Here is a 13,491-nt window from a genome sequence, read left to right as displayed (position 1 = left end):
CGGCCGTGGCTCTGTGATTGGCTGGGCGGGGTCGGGGCGGGGCGTTGCCCGCGGTGATAGATGCCGAGCCGTGAGCGGCCGTGTCGTGCCGTCCAGAGCCGGGTCACGCCGTGCTGTTAGAAACGGGACACGCGCCCGGGACTAAAGGTATTTCAGCATTTATTATCATTTAAAATAAGGCCTAAAGCATGATGGCCTGTGGGCCGAGCAGGAACGTTCCCGTGGGGGATGCTGTAGCGCCGGCGCTGGATTTGTTTGAGCAGCCATGTCCCCGATGTTCCAGGTGGAGCGGCACGGATTCACTGGGTCAGATGTTCCTTTTTATCCTGTTTTCTGTCCGTTTGGATTGGTTTCTGTTTGGACTTTCATTTGCAGGAAGGTTTAAGGCACTTGATTGGCCATTACAGTTCTGTCCAGGCTGGCTCATGGTGCACTTTACTGAGGTGTGTTAGGGCACGGTGAGTACCATATTTCTTACAACTGCCCTTGTACAACATAATAACCAAACAAACAGTACATGCTTAACAATCTATCAACTATTTACAACTGTTTCTAAGCTATTTTTGACAGCACTACGGCACGGTGTGGGATGCTATGCCACATCTAGCCATGCTGAAATAAACAGGACAAGTAGACTTCTTTTCTTTTTTTAATGCTTATATTAAAAAGTGATCAGCTCGGGATTGGGCAGCTCGGACGGATCTGCAGCTTCCCGTCGTCTCTCCCAGGGCGACTCAGACAAGAGGGATACACACAGTTTTGTCTGTTAAGGACAAAGCTGAGGGTCTAGTCCCAGTGAGAGCTTGTAAAGGCGTCGTGATCCTCCATCGTTGCTTATTTCTGCTCCTTCCCGTCCGCTCTCGGCGCCGGGGACGACTCCCGTGGTCAGGGCGAGAGGGACTCCGGAGGTGTTCCGCAACTCTGCAGGCTCAGCACTCTGCTCCTCACCTCCAGACATCACTCCAATCTCTCAACTCTTAGGTGGCTCGTTGTTTTTGGGGTTTTCTCAGTACGTTTGGAGCAGGGGTCCCACACAGCATGCTGGTCCTTAGAGTTATTTTGCACATCCCTCCCCTCCAAAGTCTCTTCTCCTTCACTGTTCGGGAGGTACCCTTCACTGTCTCAGAGAAGGGCCATTAACTCGCCCCAGCCAGGGCTTTTACTGATACAAAAACAACTATTAACAACAACGACCCGTAATTACCATAACAACAAGCAGAACTTCGGCAGCAACAGTGATAACCTTTTTCTCACAGAAAAATTGGCAGAATTTTTGTTCATAACTGCTATACTGCACCATGCTGTTCCACATGGATGCTCAGATTTTAAGATTGGTACTTGGTACGACCACTGAAAATTAGATCTGCCTCTGCGAAAACACAGGGGTTAAAAACCAGAGGTGCGCCCCTGGGAGCTGTCTTGGGCTCCTGCGGTGAAAGAGGTCAGAGCTCTGCTCTGCCCAGCTTCTGCTGCTGGCTGGGGGAGAGGAGAGCCGCGTGGCCTGGGGGAGGTGCCCTGACCCGGAGGGGCCCAAGGGTGGAGGAATGGAAGGAATGGAGGAGCACCAGAGGTGTTCTGCCCGGCCCCCGCCTCGGGAGACGGAGAGAGAGAAGGCAGCCCGTGCTTGTTACCTTGAAATTCCATAAACGTGCCTGCAGCAGGGCCGCACGGCTGCAGAGAAGGACTGGGGGGGGAAACTCCCGCAAGGTGTCCAGCCGAGTATAAGTGCTTTTAACCCCTTTGTGGATAATGAAAACTTAGCAGAGCATTACCCTTCCCCTGGAGAAGATATGAATTTAGAGGGTGAAGAAGGAACTGAGTAAAGGAGAGGAAGGTCTGAGCAAGAGAGAGAAAGAAGAGCCCCAGGGGGTGGAAAGGGTGATGGAGTGGCATGTGCTGGACGCTTTTTGTATAGCTATGGACTTTTTCCGTGCGCTGCAGAGGCTCTATTCAAGGGGGACCCGGGCCTCCGAACCAGGAGGAGTGCAGTGTGGATACCCCTCGGCCCCAGGGGGTGCTAAAAATATGGGGGGGACAGATGTCTCGAAAGGAGAGACTGTGCCTTTTGGAGTGGGACAATGCATCCTTAAAAGACAACCCTCGAGACAGCTTGGTTCCAAGTTCGGTGGTGAGACCACTGAACATGGAAAGGAAGAAGATACCATGTCTACAAGAAGGACTCCTCCCTTTTGGATGAACTGAGAATTGCGTGTTCTGGAGGGTGGTGCCAGACTAAGAGTTGGTGATTTTGGAAGATGTATGGTATTGGGAATTTGGTGGCGGGAGGAGAATGCTGTTGTAAGATTTTCATTTTCCTTGTGTGTTTTTTCTTCCACGTGCAGTCTAGTTAATAAACTTTTTTTTTCTTTCTTTTAAGCAAGAGCCTGTGGTTCTTATTCCAGGTCACATCACATCTCACAGCAGATACCAGAGAGAGGTATCCTCATGGGGCGCTGGCATTGTGCCAGGCTTAAACCATGACAGTATCAAATATCTAAATTTTGTTTTAAATATATTTTTAAATAACAAATGCATATTTATTAAACTTTGCAGAGGAGAACTGTATGCCTACACTTGGAGCAGGCAGCAGCACAAAGTACCAGGCGAGAGACTGGCAGGGGATAGGCAGGTGCTGTGAACAGTGACCACCGTGCAGCTGTGGAAGGTGGGGGAGCCCTGCTCTCACCCCCCCCAGTGCCAGCAGGCCGTGCTCCTGGCCCCATCACGCTCTTCTCCTGCTCTCTCAGTATTCCTTGACGGGTTTTTGATTTCTAAAAGCTGCTCCTAAGCTCCTGTGTCTCAGACAACCAGCAGTGGGTTAGATACTTAATTCCTCTGCTTTTTTTTATGGCTGATAAATAGCCTGATAATTTGTTAAATAACCTGGTAACTTGTTGGACTTTTACAGACCCTTTTAAAGCACTGGACGAATCAACCGACTTCACCCTCAGGACGGTCTCTAAACTCAAGCATGTAAGTAGGAAGCTTTTGAATCTTTCATGCTTTAAGTGAGTGGTTGCTTAAAGAATGACTGGCAAAGGCCAAAGCAGGTTTAATATTAAAGTGAAAGCACAACAAAATTCATTGTCAAGCTTCACTTTACTTACTGGATGGTTAAAGCACATAGAGAAAAAGCAAGCTAAAATCTAAAACCAATCAATCTGAAACCAGAACACAAATGTTCCTCCAAGTACAGCAAATGTGAGAGTTTGCTGGCTCACTCAGCAGGAGATGCTGGTCACAGCCCCCAGCAGTCCAAGAGAGCTCAGAAGGTCTCACTCAGGATCACTGCTTAATAGGGTCACAAGAGAACGTACTTTAGTCATAACAATTTTTTATCCTGGCTGCAATTCAGAAAACTTTGAAAGCCACATCCCCAAGTCAGGGTCATGAGATCCTGACTCCAAATGGGGGACATATCACAGATTGCTAAATAGCTGACAATTAATCAAACTAGGTGTTTGATTAATAGGGTCACAAGAGAACGTACTTTAGTCATAACAATTTTTCATCCTGGCTGCAATTCAGAAAACTTTGAAAGCCACATCCCCAAGTCAGGGTCACGAGATCCTGACTCCAAATGGGGGACATATCACAGATTGCTAAATAGCTGACAATTAATCAAACTAGGTGTTTTTCAAAGGAGTTTAGCTTAGGAGTTAGGAGTTTCAGTTTGGGAGACTGCTCCTTTGCCTGTGTCCCGGTGGCTGTTGTGTTATCGTTCTGTTGACAGCTGCTTTGTCATGTGGCAATCACATATCCTCTGAACAGAGAGAGGCATAACTCTCCCAGTGGCCACTGAGGACATGGAAAGGCCTGTGAGAACACGGAGGTCAGAAGCAGAGGACTCCCAGGAAAGCTGTCTTTGGTTCCGGTCAGGGAAAGGTTCAGAGCTGCCCTGCGCAGCTGCGGGCCGGGCGCAGGTGGGGAAGCCGTGCGGCCGGGTGAGGTAGGGCCTCGGACAGAGAGGGGAGGTGAAGAGGCCCTTGCAGGATGGAAGGGTGGAGAGTCGTTGGAGAGTCATCGGGCAGCCATCCCCACCCAGGAGAGAGAGACAGGGAGAGCCCGTGCCTGTGCCACCCTGGAATTTGATAGCAGGTCGGCTGAGAAGGAGAAGGGGAGGGTGCGCTCGGCAGGGCCGCGTGGGAGTTCTGGACAGGCAGAGCTTGAGATTTTTAACCCTTTTCTTGGATGACTGAAACCTTACAAATGCTGATCCTCCTCCTAAATGAGAAGAGAGATAGGGATGAATAGCAGGAAATGGGCAAGTGTGATGCAAGTTTGTGCAAGTGAAAGATGTCCAAGAGAAGTTGAGAAGAATTCTAGGTGGCAGGAGATGATGGAGTGGCCTTTGGCTGGACTTTTCTTGTATAGCCATGGACAGAATCATGTTTCCTGTGACACAGAGACTGCATCCAGGGGGAGGCAATGGCTCAGAGCCAAGAGAGTTCAGTGTTGAGACCCCTCGGCCCCAGAGGGTGAAATTTGTGGGGGGGCAGGTGTCCCAAAGGGGAGAGACTGTGCTCTTTTTGGAACTGGACAAAGCACCCTTAAAAGGAAAACCCTGGAAGCAGCTCTGGTCCGTGTGCAGTGGTGAGAGCATGGACGTGGACAGAAGATGTCAGGATGGCAGATGTTCTCCGGGCAGTGCCACGAGTGACATGGTAACACACAAAGTTTCAACTGGGTTTCCAGGGGAAGCCTATGGCACAAGAAGGACTCCTCTCCTCTTGATGAACTGAGAATTGATTATCTGAAGGGTGGTGATGGACTGAGAGTTGGTGATCTGAGGGTCTCAGGCAACTGAATTGAGAGTCCAAGGTTTTGTCTTACTGTGATGCCTTGGGAACTTGGTTGGGGGAAGGAGGAATGTTTGGAAGGTTTTCATCCTGAGTTTTGTGTGTCTCTTTTATAGAACCATCAGACTAAAGAAGACCCAGCTCTGAATAAATACAGGAAAGCCTTGCAAAAATAAAGAAGCATGTCACAAAATACAAGTAACCAGCCTTTGCAGCTTAAACCAGAGCTGCCAAAGGCATGTGGCATGCACGCTCGGCCTTATCCACGGACTCCAGAAACTACAGATGAGCGCAGGTAAGGGGCAGCTCTGAGTGAGCCAGCACCATCCTGCTGGAAATGGAGTCCAAAGTCTTTTATGAGCAAAAGCTTGTGGGGGGGTTGATGGCCTGAAAAAGAAGAGGTTGGGGATAATGTTGGGTGGCACCCTGGGTTTCTCTCCCACCACTTCAGTAAGTGCAAGGAGAGTGTGTGGCCACTCTCCTGCTCCAGCCTCAAGGCTTTGGCTTGAGTGTGACTTCCTCTCCCAGTCCCAGAGCTCAGTTGTGTTTCTGAGATGGATATACTGATTCTTTTTAAGCAGCTGAAGTTGGCTAAAGGAAGACTCCGAGGACACCGTCTGCTGTGGTAACTGTGATTTCTCTGTCCTTGGACAGGGAACAGCTGGAGGAGTGGTTGGCAGCCAAAGGCAGGATATACAAGCGGCCGCCGATGAGGTTGCTTCAGAAGCAGGCGGTGATACCATCCTGCAGAAAGGGCAAGCCAACCGAGGAACAAGAGCAGCACTTCCGAGCCCAGGCAAACAGCATATTAACTGAGTGCCTGCAGCTCATTGAGGAGGTGAGAATAGGGAAGGAGCTGCTTGAATGAGCTTCTCCTCTCCTGAAGCGTGCCCGGGGACGAGGCCATTTCCTCCTGTAGCTAAGAGGGGTTGGTAACGAGTGTTCAGTGGCAAGAGGGGAAACATAGGAAAATACAAGTGCTCATAAAGTTATGGGTAGGCCAAAGGCAGGCAGTGAGCTGTAGTAGGAGTCCTTGTAAAATATATGCATTGTGTAAGTGGCTGTGCCCCAATCCTAGTTGTTCTAAATGAGCTCCAGCTGTGATGTACTTAATTGTGCTGCAGCTGTAGGAAATGAAGATAACTGGGATAAAAGGGGCTGGGCTTTCTGCTCAGGGAGAGCCTTGGAGGAGCCCTGGGGAAGAAGCAGGGACAACACTGCTGGGAAGAGCTGCTCATAAGGTATGGGACTCTAGAAATATAATAACAGCAATATGAATACAATAGTGAGCTGACTGGGAGACGGCAGAGACCAGACCAACACAGACCACTAGCCCTGCTCCATGGTTTACTGGCCCCAATTATGCCAGCACTGCATTCTCTCCTTTGACACCCCTCTGGAATACTAGACCAAATTATCCAAGGGAGAGATAGGAGATTTGCAAAGCCAGACTTTTGAGGGCCTCCTCCTGGAGTGTGCTGTGAGCTGTGGTCAGGTACGGTCTGCTTCCTCCTGGTGCACACACTCATCCATGCCACGGACACCTTTCTTCAGACCATTACCCTTCTCCTTGCAGGGTGTCCATGCAGAGGAGATCTCAACAGTGCTGTCCCTTGTGCCCCAGGCAGAAACATTTGCCAAATTCTGGATCTGCCAAGCAAAGCTGCTGGCCCGGAGTGGCCCCTTTGATGTGTTGCAGCTGTACAGAGAAGCAGCTAGCACTGGGGCTGAGGTGAATGTTCCCTGCCTCTGCTCTGGAAGGGTTCCACAAGATCCAGGGGCTGGGTTTTGGAATGAGTTTAGAAGCATTAGTCACTGGTGAAAAAGTCTTTTAGAGCTGCCAGTCCCATTCTGTGCTGCAGGATGTGCCCATGCAGGGTGGGCACCTGGCCAGCTGGGTGCTGATGGATCCCACTGGGCAAAGGGGAATACTGCAGCCTCTTCCTATCCCCAGCACAGGCTGAGCAGCAAAAGCCTTTCCTCCCATTCATCTCTAACTCTGGTCTCCATTCCCATGCCAGACCTTCCCTGACCCATGTTCTGCTTTTCCTGTAGCCCGCTGAAGATCTCGGAGAAGCTGCTCAAAGTATTTTGAAGGATGCAGGCCAGAAACTGGCAGGTAACCTGAGCATTGTGGGGTTGATGAGCATGGGCGCTCCCTGGTGTTGCAAGCCTGGAGGCAACACGGTTTACAGTCTGTCCCAGCACCTCGTGTCCCTCTTAAGGAGTGTGGTGAAACTCTGGAATCCTGATCTGAAAAATGGGACACTGTTCTTCTGCCTGAGCTTGGGAGGGTCCTGGCCCTGCAAGCCTCTGCAGGCAGGCACCTTGCCCCTGTCCAGAGTGCCGAGGTGTAGCCCCTAGCCAGTGCTGCAACTGTGCTGCCTTTTTCTGTAGCAGAGGTGGCCTTTGAGTCCCAGTAAAATATCTGTATTGTACTTCAATATCTGTCTATAGGCCTTGCCCTGGTAGGTCCCAGTTGATCTTGATGGGCTGCAGCTGCAATGTCCTTCATTGGGCTGCAGCTGTGGCTAGTGAGGGTAGCTGGGATAAAAGGGGGTGGGTTGGCCAGTCAGGGAGAGCCGTGTGGGTGCCCTGACTAAGAAGGAGCAACATGCAGAAGAAGGAGTCTGTGCTGTGAAGATCTACAGCCATAAGAAAACACCAAAGGAAGGTATGGGACTCTAGAAATATAACAACAACACTTTTCTTTTTCTGCCAGGAGCAAAGGAAGAAGAAGCCACTCCTCGGGTGCCTACCACACCTTGTCCCGCTGAGAGGCATCCTCTAGAAACAACTCCAGGCCTGGTGGGGAGGCACATGACCTCCCTCCCTGCCTCAGTCAAGCTGCTGGTTACATCAGCAACCAGGTAAGGCTGAGCCTCCTGCTCCAGGCAGCACACACCCTTGCATGCCCGTGGTCCTCTGCAGGGTTTACCTGAGGCTCTTCTCTCCACAGAGGAAGGGAATTGCCTGAACACGGAGAATTTAAATTTCTAACTCCTGTGCGGCGTTCCCTGAGGATTGAGAGGGCTCGGAGTTGCTATCCAGAGATGCTAAAGGACCATGACCCTGTGGTGTCAGCCCTCAGTGAGATCCTGGCTGCTGAGGAGGAGACTCGCTTCCTCTTCCGGAGGAACAAGGCTTTGCCTGAAGTGACAGAGCTGGAGGGCTTGAGTTCATATCCGCCCAAGAGCCCCCGAGGGTTTGCATCGAAATAACAATCAAGTTTTTAAATTTTGTTTTTAACATGTTTTTAAATAATGTTTTAAATTTTGTTTTATTATTTTAACACATTTTTAAAACAAAATTTAAAACATTATTTAAAAACATATTTAAAATACTAAAATTTTAAAATATTTAAAATATTTATTAAAATATTTATTAATATTTATAATATTAAAATATTTTAAAAATTATTTTTTTAACACATTTAGAAATGTTTTAAAATTTTTTTTAAACATGCTTTTAAATAAAAAATGATTATTTATTAAACTTTGCAGAGGAGATGTGTGTGCCTACACTTGGAGCAGGCAGCAGCACAAAGTACCAGGCAAGAGACTGGCAGGGGATAGGCAGGTGCTGTGAACAGTGACCACCGTGCAGCTGTGGAAGGTGGGGGAGCCCTGCTCTCACCCCCCCAGTGCCAGCAGGCCGTGCTCCTGGCCCCATCACACTCTTCTCCTGCTCTCTCCCAACCCCAGCCTTGGCTCAGCATCGCCATTGAGCCAGGGATGCTGGCAGAAGCCTCAGAGCAGTTATGGCACGGGGTGGCTCCGCTCTGTGCAGTGCTGCTGGCCTGGCCCCTCTGCAGAGCGGGGGATAGCTCGGGGCTGCCACCTTCTCCCTAGGGGCTTGTGCTTGCCCCAGCTGCTGGACAAGGACTGGCAGACTGCCCTTTGTCCCCAGCTCTCAGGTGCAGGGACAAAACAGTTTTCTTTTAAAACCAACTTTATGTCTCTGCAGTGCCAGGAGTTTTGAGGGCGTTTTATAAATAGAAAAGGGTAGAAAGAAGAAAAGAGGAACAGCAGGTGCACAGGGCTCCCCTGGAGCAGGTGTCACCTGCAGAGCCCCACCCCATCCACCCAGCACTGCGGTGCTCATGGCCAGGCCCAGAGGCTAAAGGGGCAGGGGGCTTTTGGTGCTGGGAGCCCAACTGCTGCAGTGGGGCTGCCCGTTCACCCTGGTGCTGGATGCCCCCATGCTGGCAATGAGCTGGTGGGAGAGGAATGAGTTCAAGGGGCACCAGGCAGATATGAATTAAACGGGCAGAAGCTAGCAGACTTGGGGGGGGGGGGGGAGCCTCTCCTGGCTCTGGGCAGAGTCAGGAGAAGGTCCCAACTGCCCAGGGACAGGGGACAGATGTGACAGGGACCAGGAGTCAGGGCCACCAGCCATCCTGTGTGGCCACCAGTGGTGGCAGCTGGCCATGAGCGCAAGTGGTCCATGGCCACTGAATGTCCTCCCGTGGGCAGCATGGCAGTTGGGGTGTGCTCAGGCTTCTCCATCATCTTCCTCCTCCCCACTGGAGTCCTGGGGGACCTGAGGCAGTGCAGAAAGGGGCTCAGTGGGCACAGGACCCCAAGGGCGTCAGCGTGGCAGGATGCCCGTGTCCTTCTGCCCCTGTGCTCCTGCCACCCACCTGCTGGTGAGGGTCACCATGCTGGGCCAGCCAGGGAGGAAGGGCAGTGCCAGCATCCCCCGAGTCCCGGTGAGAGTGCTCCACTGTTGACTCATGAGCCATCTGCGGGGGGGGACAAGGCTCACAGAGAGAGGCTGGCACCAGCCCCATGCCCGCTCAGGCAGCGAGGGAAACTGAGGCACAGTGGGTGACCAGCAGGGCCTGAGGGCTGCCTACCAGGACAGGGGGAGCCCGGAAGAGGTAGCTGAAGGGGTAATAGAGGAAGTTGATGAAGGAGGCAGCGTAGAGGTCTGCGTAGCGCATCAGCTGGTTGGCAAAGAGCGTCTGACGCGAGCCACAGCGGAACAGGCTGCCCATCTTCCCATAGCACATGTCCATCTCATGTGTGACTTTCTGTGGGTGCAGCAGGACGGTCAGGGCAGACAGCAGCTCCTGGGGGGCCCTCCACAGAGGAATTTGTGGCAGGGGGGTGAACTAAGCTGTGTGCCCTGGCTGTCACCTGGATCCGGCGCTTGATGGAGCTGATGTCTGGGCGCTCACTGCTGCCACTGTCCAAGTGCCTGCAACGGAACAGACCCAGCTAAGGGCTCACCTGGAGGGTGTGCTCCCACCCTTACCTGTCTCCCACCCCAACCAACTCACTGGTACAGCTCGGCCAGGAAGAGATCCAGGCTCCGCAGCTCCTCAAACAGCTCTGCAAGGGCAACAGGGCCAGCTCAGTGCAGGGGCATCACCCACTGCCCAGCACGACTAACAGAACGTCCGGGCATGGCCCACTGAGGCAGTTTGGCCATCCAGGGGTGTAGGAGGCTCCAGGCACCTCCCCTTGCATGGTAAAGTCAGTGTCCCCAGCCCAGCACTGCTCACCACTCTTCTCTGTCCAGACCTGCAGCTCTCGGGCCAGCTCGGGCACCACCAGGAAGGTACGCCAGCCCTGCCGCTTCTTGGATTTCAGGATGTCCCCAAAGATGTGGTCCCCCATGTAGAGGATGTCCTTGCCCTTCACACCCAGGAGGTCACACACCACATCTGAGGAGCCTGTGACAGCCAGGGGTCAGGGTGGGGGGTGGGCACGTCCCCCTTACTGCCCGCAGAGCCTAGAGAGCCCAGCTGGGTGCTTACCACCAGAGTACACAGCACAGTGCTGCAGGGGGCCCGTGTACGTCCCAATGCGCAGCTTCCCCGTGTCCTACAGGACAAGAGCACCCCAGGATGGGGACACTGTCACCTCTGCCTGCTTGGTGGCCAACTGGCCGTGAACCCACCTTGCTGTGCCCACAGGAGCCCCTCAGGGCCCAATCAGTGCCCACCCCTCCTGCAGCAGGGGAGAGGTGCCCACCGTGTCCACTTGGCGCAGGACAGTGCCCTCAGCAAAGAAAAGGGGCTTGCGCGTGTCCACCACAATCAGGTCGAAGTAAGACCTCCAGGGCCGCCGTGGGACATCAGCCTGTGGACGGGGAGGGGGTCACAGGAGGGTGCTGATGGCACCCTGTGCCCCCCCACCTGTGGCTGGGGCTCTCTCCACAGAGAGCAGCAGGCACAGCTTTCCCAGGCACTGTGCTGGGGGAGGCTGTAAGAAGATCAGAGAAAAAAATGATCAACAGCTCTTATCTTCACTTGCTGCACCTGCTGTTGTGAACATGTGGAATGTGCTGTGGAGATTTGTTTAACAAGGGGTGATTTCTTAACTGGCCTGTGGTGATGTTGTTTGGATTCAATCTGGAAAAAGCCGTATCGGACTGTCTGGACTGTCTGAAGGGTGATGGGTTTTCTCACAGTATAATACAGTATAGTATAAGAGAGAGATTGATCAGCCTTCTGGAATCATATAATCAATGCTAATTATTACCCTGTTCAGGGGCCTGCTGCTACAATACCCAGGCAGCCCACAATGGGGACAGACTCACCTTGTCCTCATTGCTGAAGTCAAACAGGTAGGACATGATGGCCTGCAAGGACATCTGGCATCATCACTGCTGCCCCCAGGCAAGGCAGACCCTGCCAGTGCTTCAGCACAGCCCCTCTGCCTCCCCCATGCAGGGCAGGGGGGACCGTGCAGGGCAGTTATCCACGCAGGTGGGGGACAGGGACACCCCTACTCACGTCAGTGTAGGTGTAGTCACTGTTGGTGGCCAGGAAGACCTTCCCCACCTCCTTCATGCGACTCAGCAGCAGCGGCACACGGGGCTAGTGAGGGGCAAGTCAGTGAGGGGGAGCGTGGGGGTGGCACGAGGAATTGACTGAGGGGGGCAGAGTGAAGAGGGGTCCCTAGGGTCTGTACAACTCACATCCTTCACCACATATTTCTCCAGGTTCTCCAGCGTCTTCTCCTTGAGGCAGCCCTGCAGGAGGAATGGGGTGGGGCTGGCCAAAAGCTCCCAGGGGGTGAGTGGTGGGAAAACCCCAGCACTGCCAGCACCCACCAGCCCAAGCCCCCTGCCCCCTGCACCCACCGAGAGGTGGACGTGGTCCATGGCCTCGCGCACATCCTGGAACATGCTGCGGAAGGACATGAAGAGGTTCCCGTGCTTGTAGCCAGTGTCACAGCTGCAACAGGCAGGAAGGGAATGTGAAAGGGCTGCCCTGCTAAGGGAAGCTCTCCCCAAGATCGACACCTGTCTGATCCAACACCAAGCCCCCGCCCACCACCTCCCTCTTACTTGACATATCTGGAGCAGTTGGTGAAGAAGTCCACGAGACAGGCATAGAGGTGGGCCTCTGTGAGGGAGGGGGCCGTGAGAAGGGGTGCAGGGCGGGACAGCACCCCAGGGTGGTGGGAGGGCCAGGACAATGGGGGCTCTCACTCACCTGTGAGGTTGAAGAGGGTGTTGAGGATGTGGAAGCGCTTCATGTCATCCCGCTGGATGAACTTGTTGGGGTAATAGTGCAGGATTTCGGCTCTGGGGAGGGAGCATGGAGCTGCACTCCACCCTGGGGGACCTCCAATGCCCTCCTGCCCCAGGGGTGGTGAATTCCCAGACTCACCCCTTGAGGAAACGGAAGCCATGGGCACAGACCAGCAGGTTCCCGTGGGAATCCACCTTCAGCAGGTTCCCATACAGGGCATCGAACACCAGCCCCCTGCACCATACAGCTGTCAGTGCTGGGGGGCTGCCTTGCCCTCCCCTCCCGTCCCTGGGACCCCCTCCACAAACTGACCGGGTGGGGAAGGTGGGGTCATATTTGTAGGCCAGGATCTCAGGAGGGTACCCGATGGCAACAAGGTGCTCCAGCAGCAGAGCGAAGGCCAGCTCCTCATAGTCAGGGGACTTGTACACTGCAAGGGGGAAGGGGGATGTGGGCAGGGGCTGGGGGAATCCCACCACTGCCCCACCCTGCCTTAGGATCCCCACAAAACGCACTGGCCAAGGTGTAGTCCATGTCAAAGCCAAAGCACTTGATCTTCTCCAGCGCCAGGCTCCGGTTGACAAAGATCCTGGGGGAGACCACGGGGAGAGTTATGGGGTGAGGAGAGGTTTAGGGCTGGGGGTGGCACAGAGGAAGAGATGGGGTCGTGTGTCCCTATCCCAGTGCCTGGTCAGTGCTCTCTGGGACGGTTGTGCACTCATCCCGGCCCAGGGCCCCCACAGCAAGTTATTGGAGCAGAAAAACGGGCTGTGGAGCTGGAGCTGCTCCCACCCCAGCATGTCGACATGGCAACCAGGGCCTCTGCCCCCTCCCGCTGCGGCAAGGGTCCCGTACCTGAGGCCCGGGGCCCTTGCTCGGGGTCCCGCTCCCCTCCCCACCTGTCCTCCCGCAGCCCTCGCCCCGCATCCCCGCTGCTGCTGCCCCCGGGTGCTCGCAGTGGCCCCGCGGTCCCCAGCCCACCGGTGCTGGCAGTCCCTCCGCAGGGCCCGGGGGTCGCCCTGCCCGGGGCCCCGGGCCGCCGCCGGGCCCCGCTGACCCTCGCTGCCCATCGCCACCAGCTCCGCCGCCGCCTCGAGCCGCCGTCGCTTTAACAGGGGGCCCTGCGGAAACGCCCTCCCGGCCCCGCCTCGGGCGGCACGGCCGGCACGGGGCCGAGGCACCCCGGGGCCGTGACCCCCGGCC

At 54.2% G+C, this 13,491-nt stretch overlaps 2 protein-coding genes across 4 annotated transcripts; one reads left to right on the top strand and one right to left on the bottom strand.

The window, feature by feature from the left end:
- The first annotated feature begins 57 nt into the window (after window positions 1-57).
- On the top strand, window positions 58-8,278 carry LOC131568140 (cytoskeleton-associated protein 2-like). Of its 3 annotated transcripts, none has more exons than XM_058820054.1 (7): window positions 58-147; window positions 2,909-2,973; window positions 4,916-5,094; window positions 5,381-5,637; window positions 6,855-6,918; window positions 7,522-7,669; window positions 7,759-8,278. In XM_058820054.1, exons 4-7 carry the CDS (start codon window positions 5,509-5,511, stop codon window positions 8,018-8,020), a joined length of 603 nt encoding a protein of 200 aa, XP_058676037.1. In that variant the 5' UTR covers window positions 58-147; window positions 2,909-2,973; window positions 4,916-5,094; window positions 5,381-5,508; the 3' UTR covers window positions 8,021-8,278. The 3 variants fall into 3 exon arrangements, with proteins under 3 accessions (XP_058676037.1, XP_058676035.1, XP_058676034.1); XM_058820052.1 differs by having other exon boundaries at window positions 5,378-5,637; XM_058820051.1 differs by having other exon boundaries at window positions 5,454-5,637; window positions 7,759-8,277.
- On the bottom strand, window positions 8,165-13,439 carry LOC131568139 (cytosolic purine 5'-nucleotidase-like). Its single transcript, XM_058820050.1, has 18 exons — window positions 13,270-13,439; window positions 12,804-12,877; window positions 12,601-12,718; window positions 12,427-12,522; window positions 12,250-12,341; window positions 12,102-12,159; window positions 11,895-11,988; window positions 11,730-11,783; window positions 11,545-11,628; window positions 11,349-11,390; window positions 10,781-10,888; window positions 10,564-10,630; window positions 10,309-10,479; window positions 10,084-10,135; window positions 9,941-10,001; window positions 9,658-9,834; window positions 9,442-9,543; window positions 8,165-9,341 (listed from the first exon to the last, which is right to left on the bottom strand). Exons 1-18 carry the CDS (start codon window positions 13,356-13,358, stop codon window positions 9,294-9,296), a joined length of 1,587 nt encoding a protein of 528 aa, XP_058676033.1. The 5' UTR covers window positions 13,359-13,439; the 3' UTR covers window positions 8,165-9,293.
- Window positions 13,440-13,491: the final 52 nt, after the last annotated feature.

This window comes from Ammospiza caudacuta, chromosome 26, assembly GCF_027887145.1.
Source record: "Ammospiza caudacuta isolate bAmmCau1 chromosome 26, bAmmCau1.pri, whole genome shotgun sequence".
Taxonomy (NCBI): Eukaryota; Metazoa; Chordata; class Aves; order Passeriformes; family Passerellidae; genus Ammospiza; species Ammospiza caudacuta.
The sequence above is the reverse complement of the archived record's forward strand: the minus strand, read 5'-3'. Positions and strand labels throughout refer to the sequence as shown.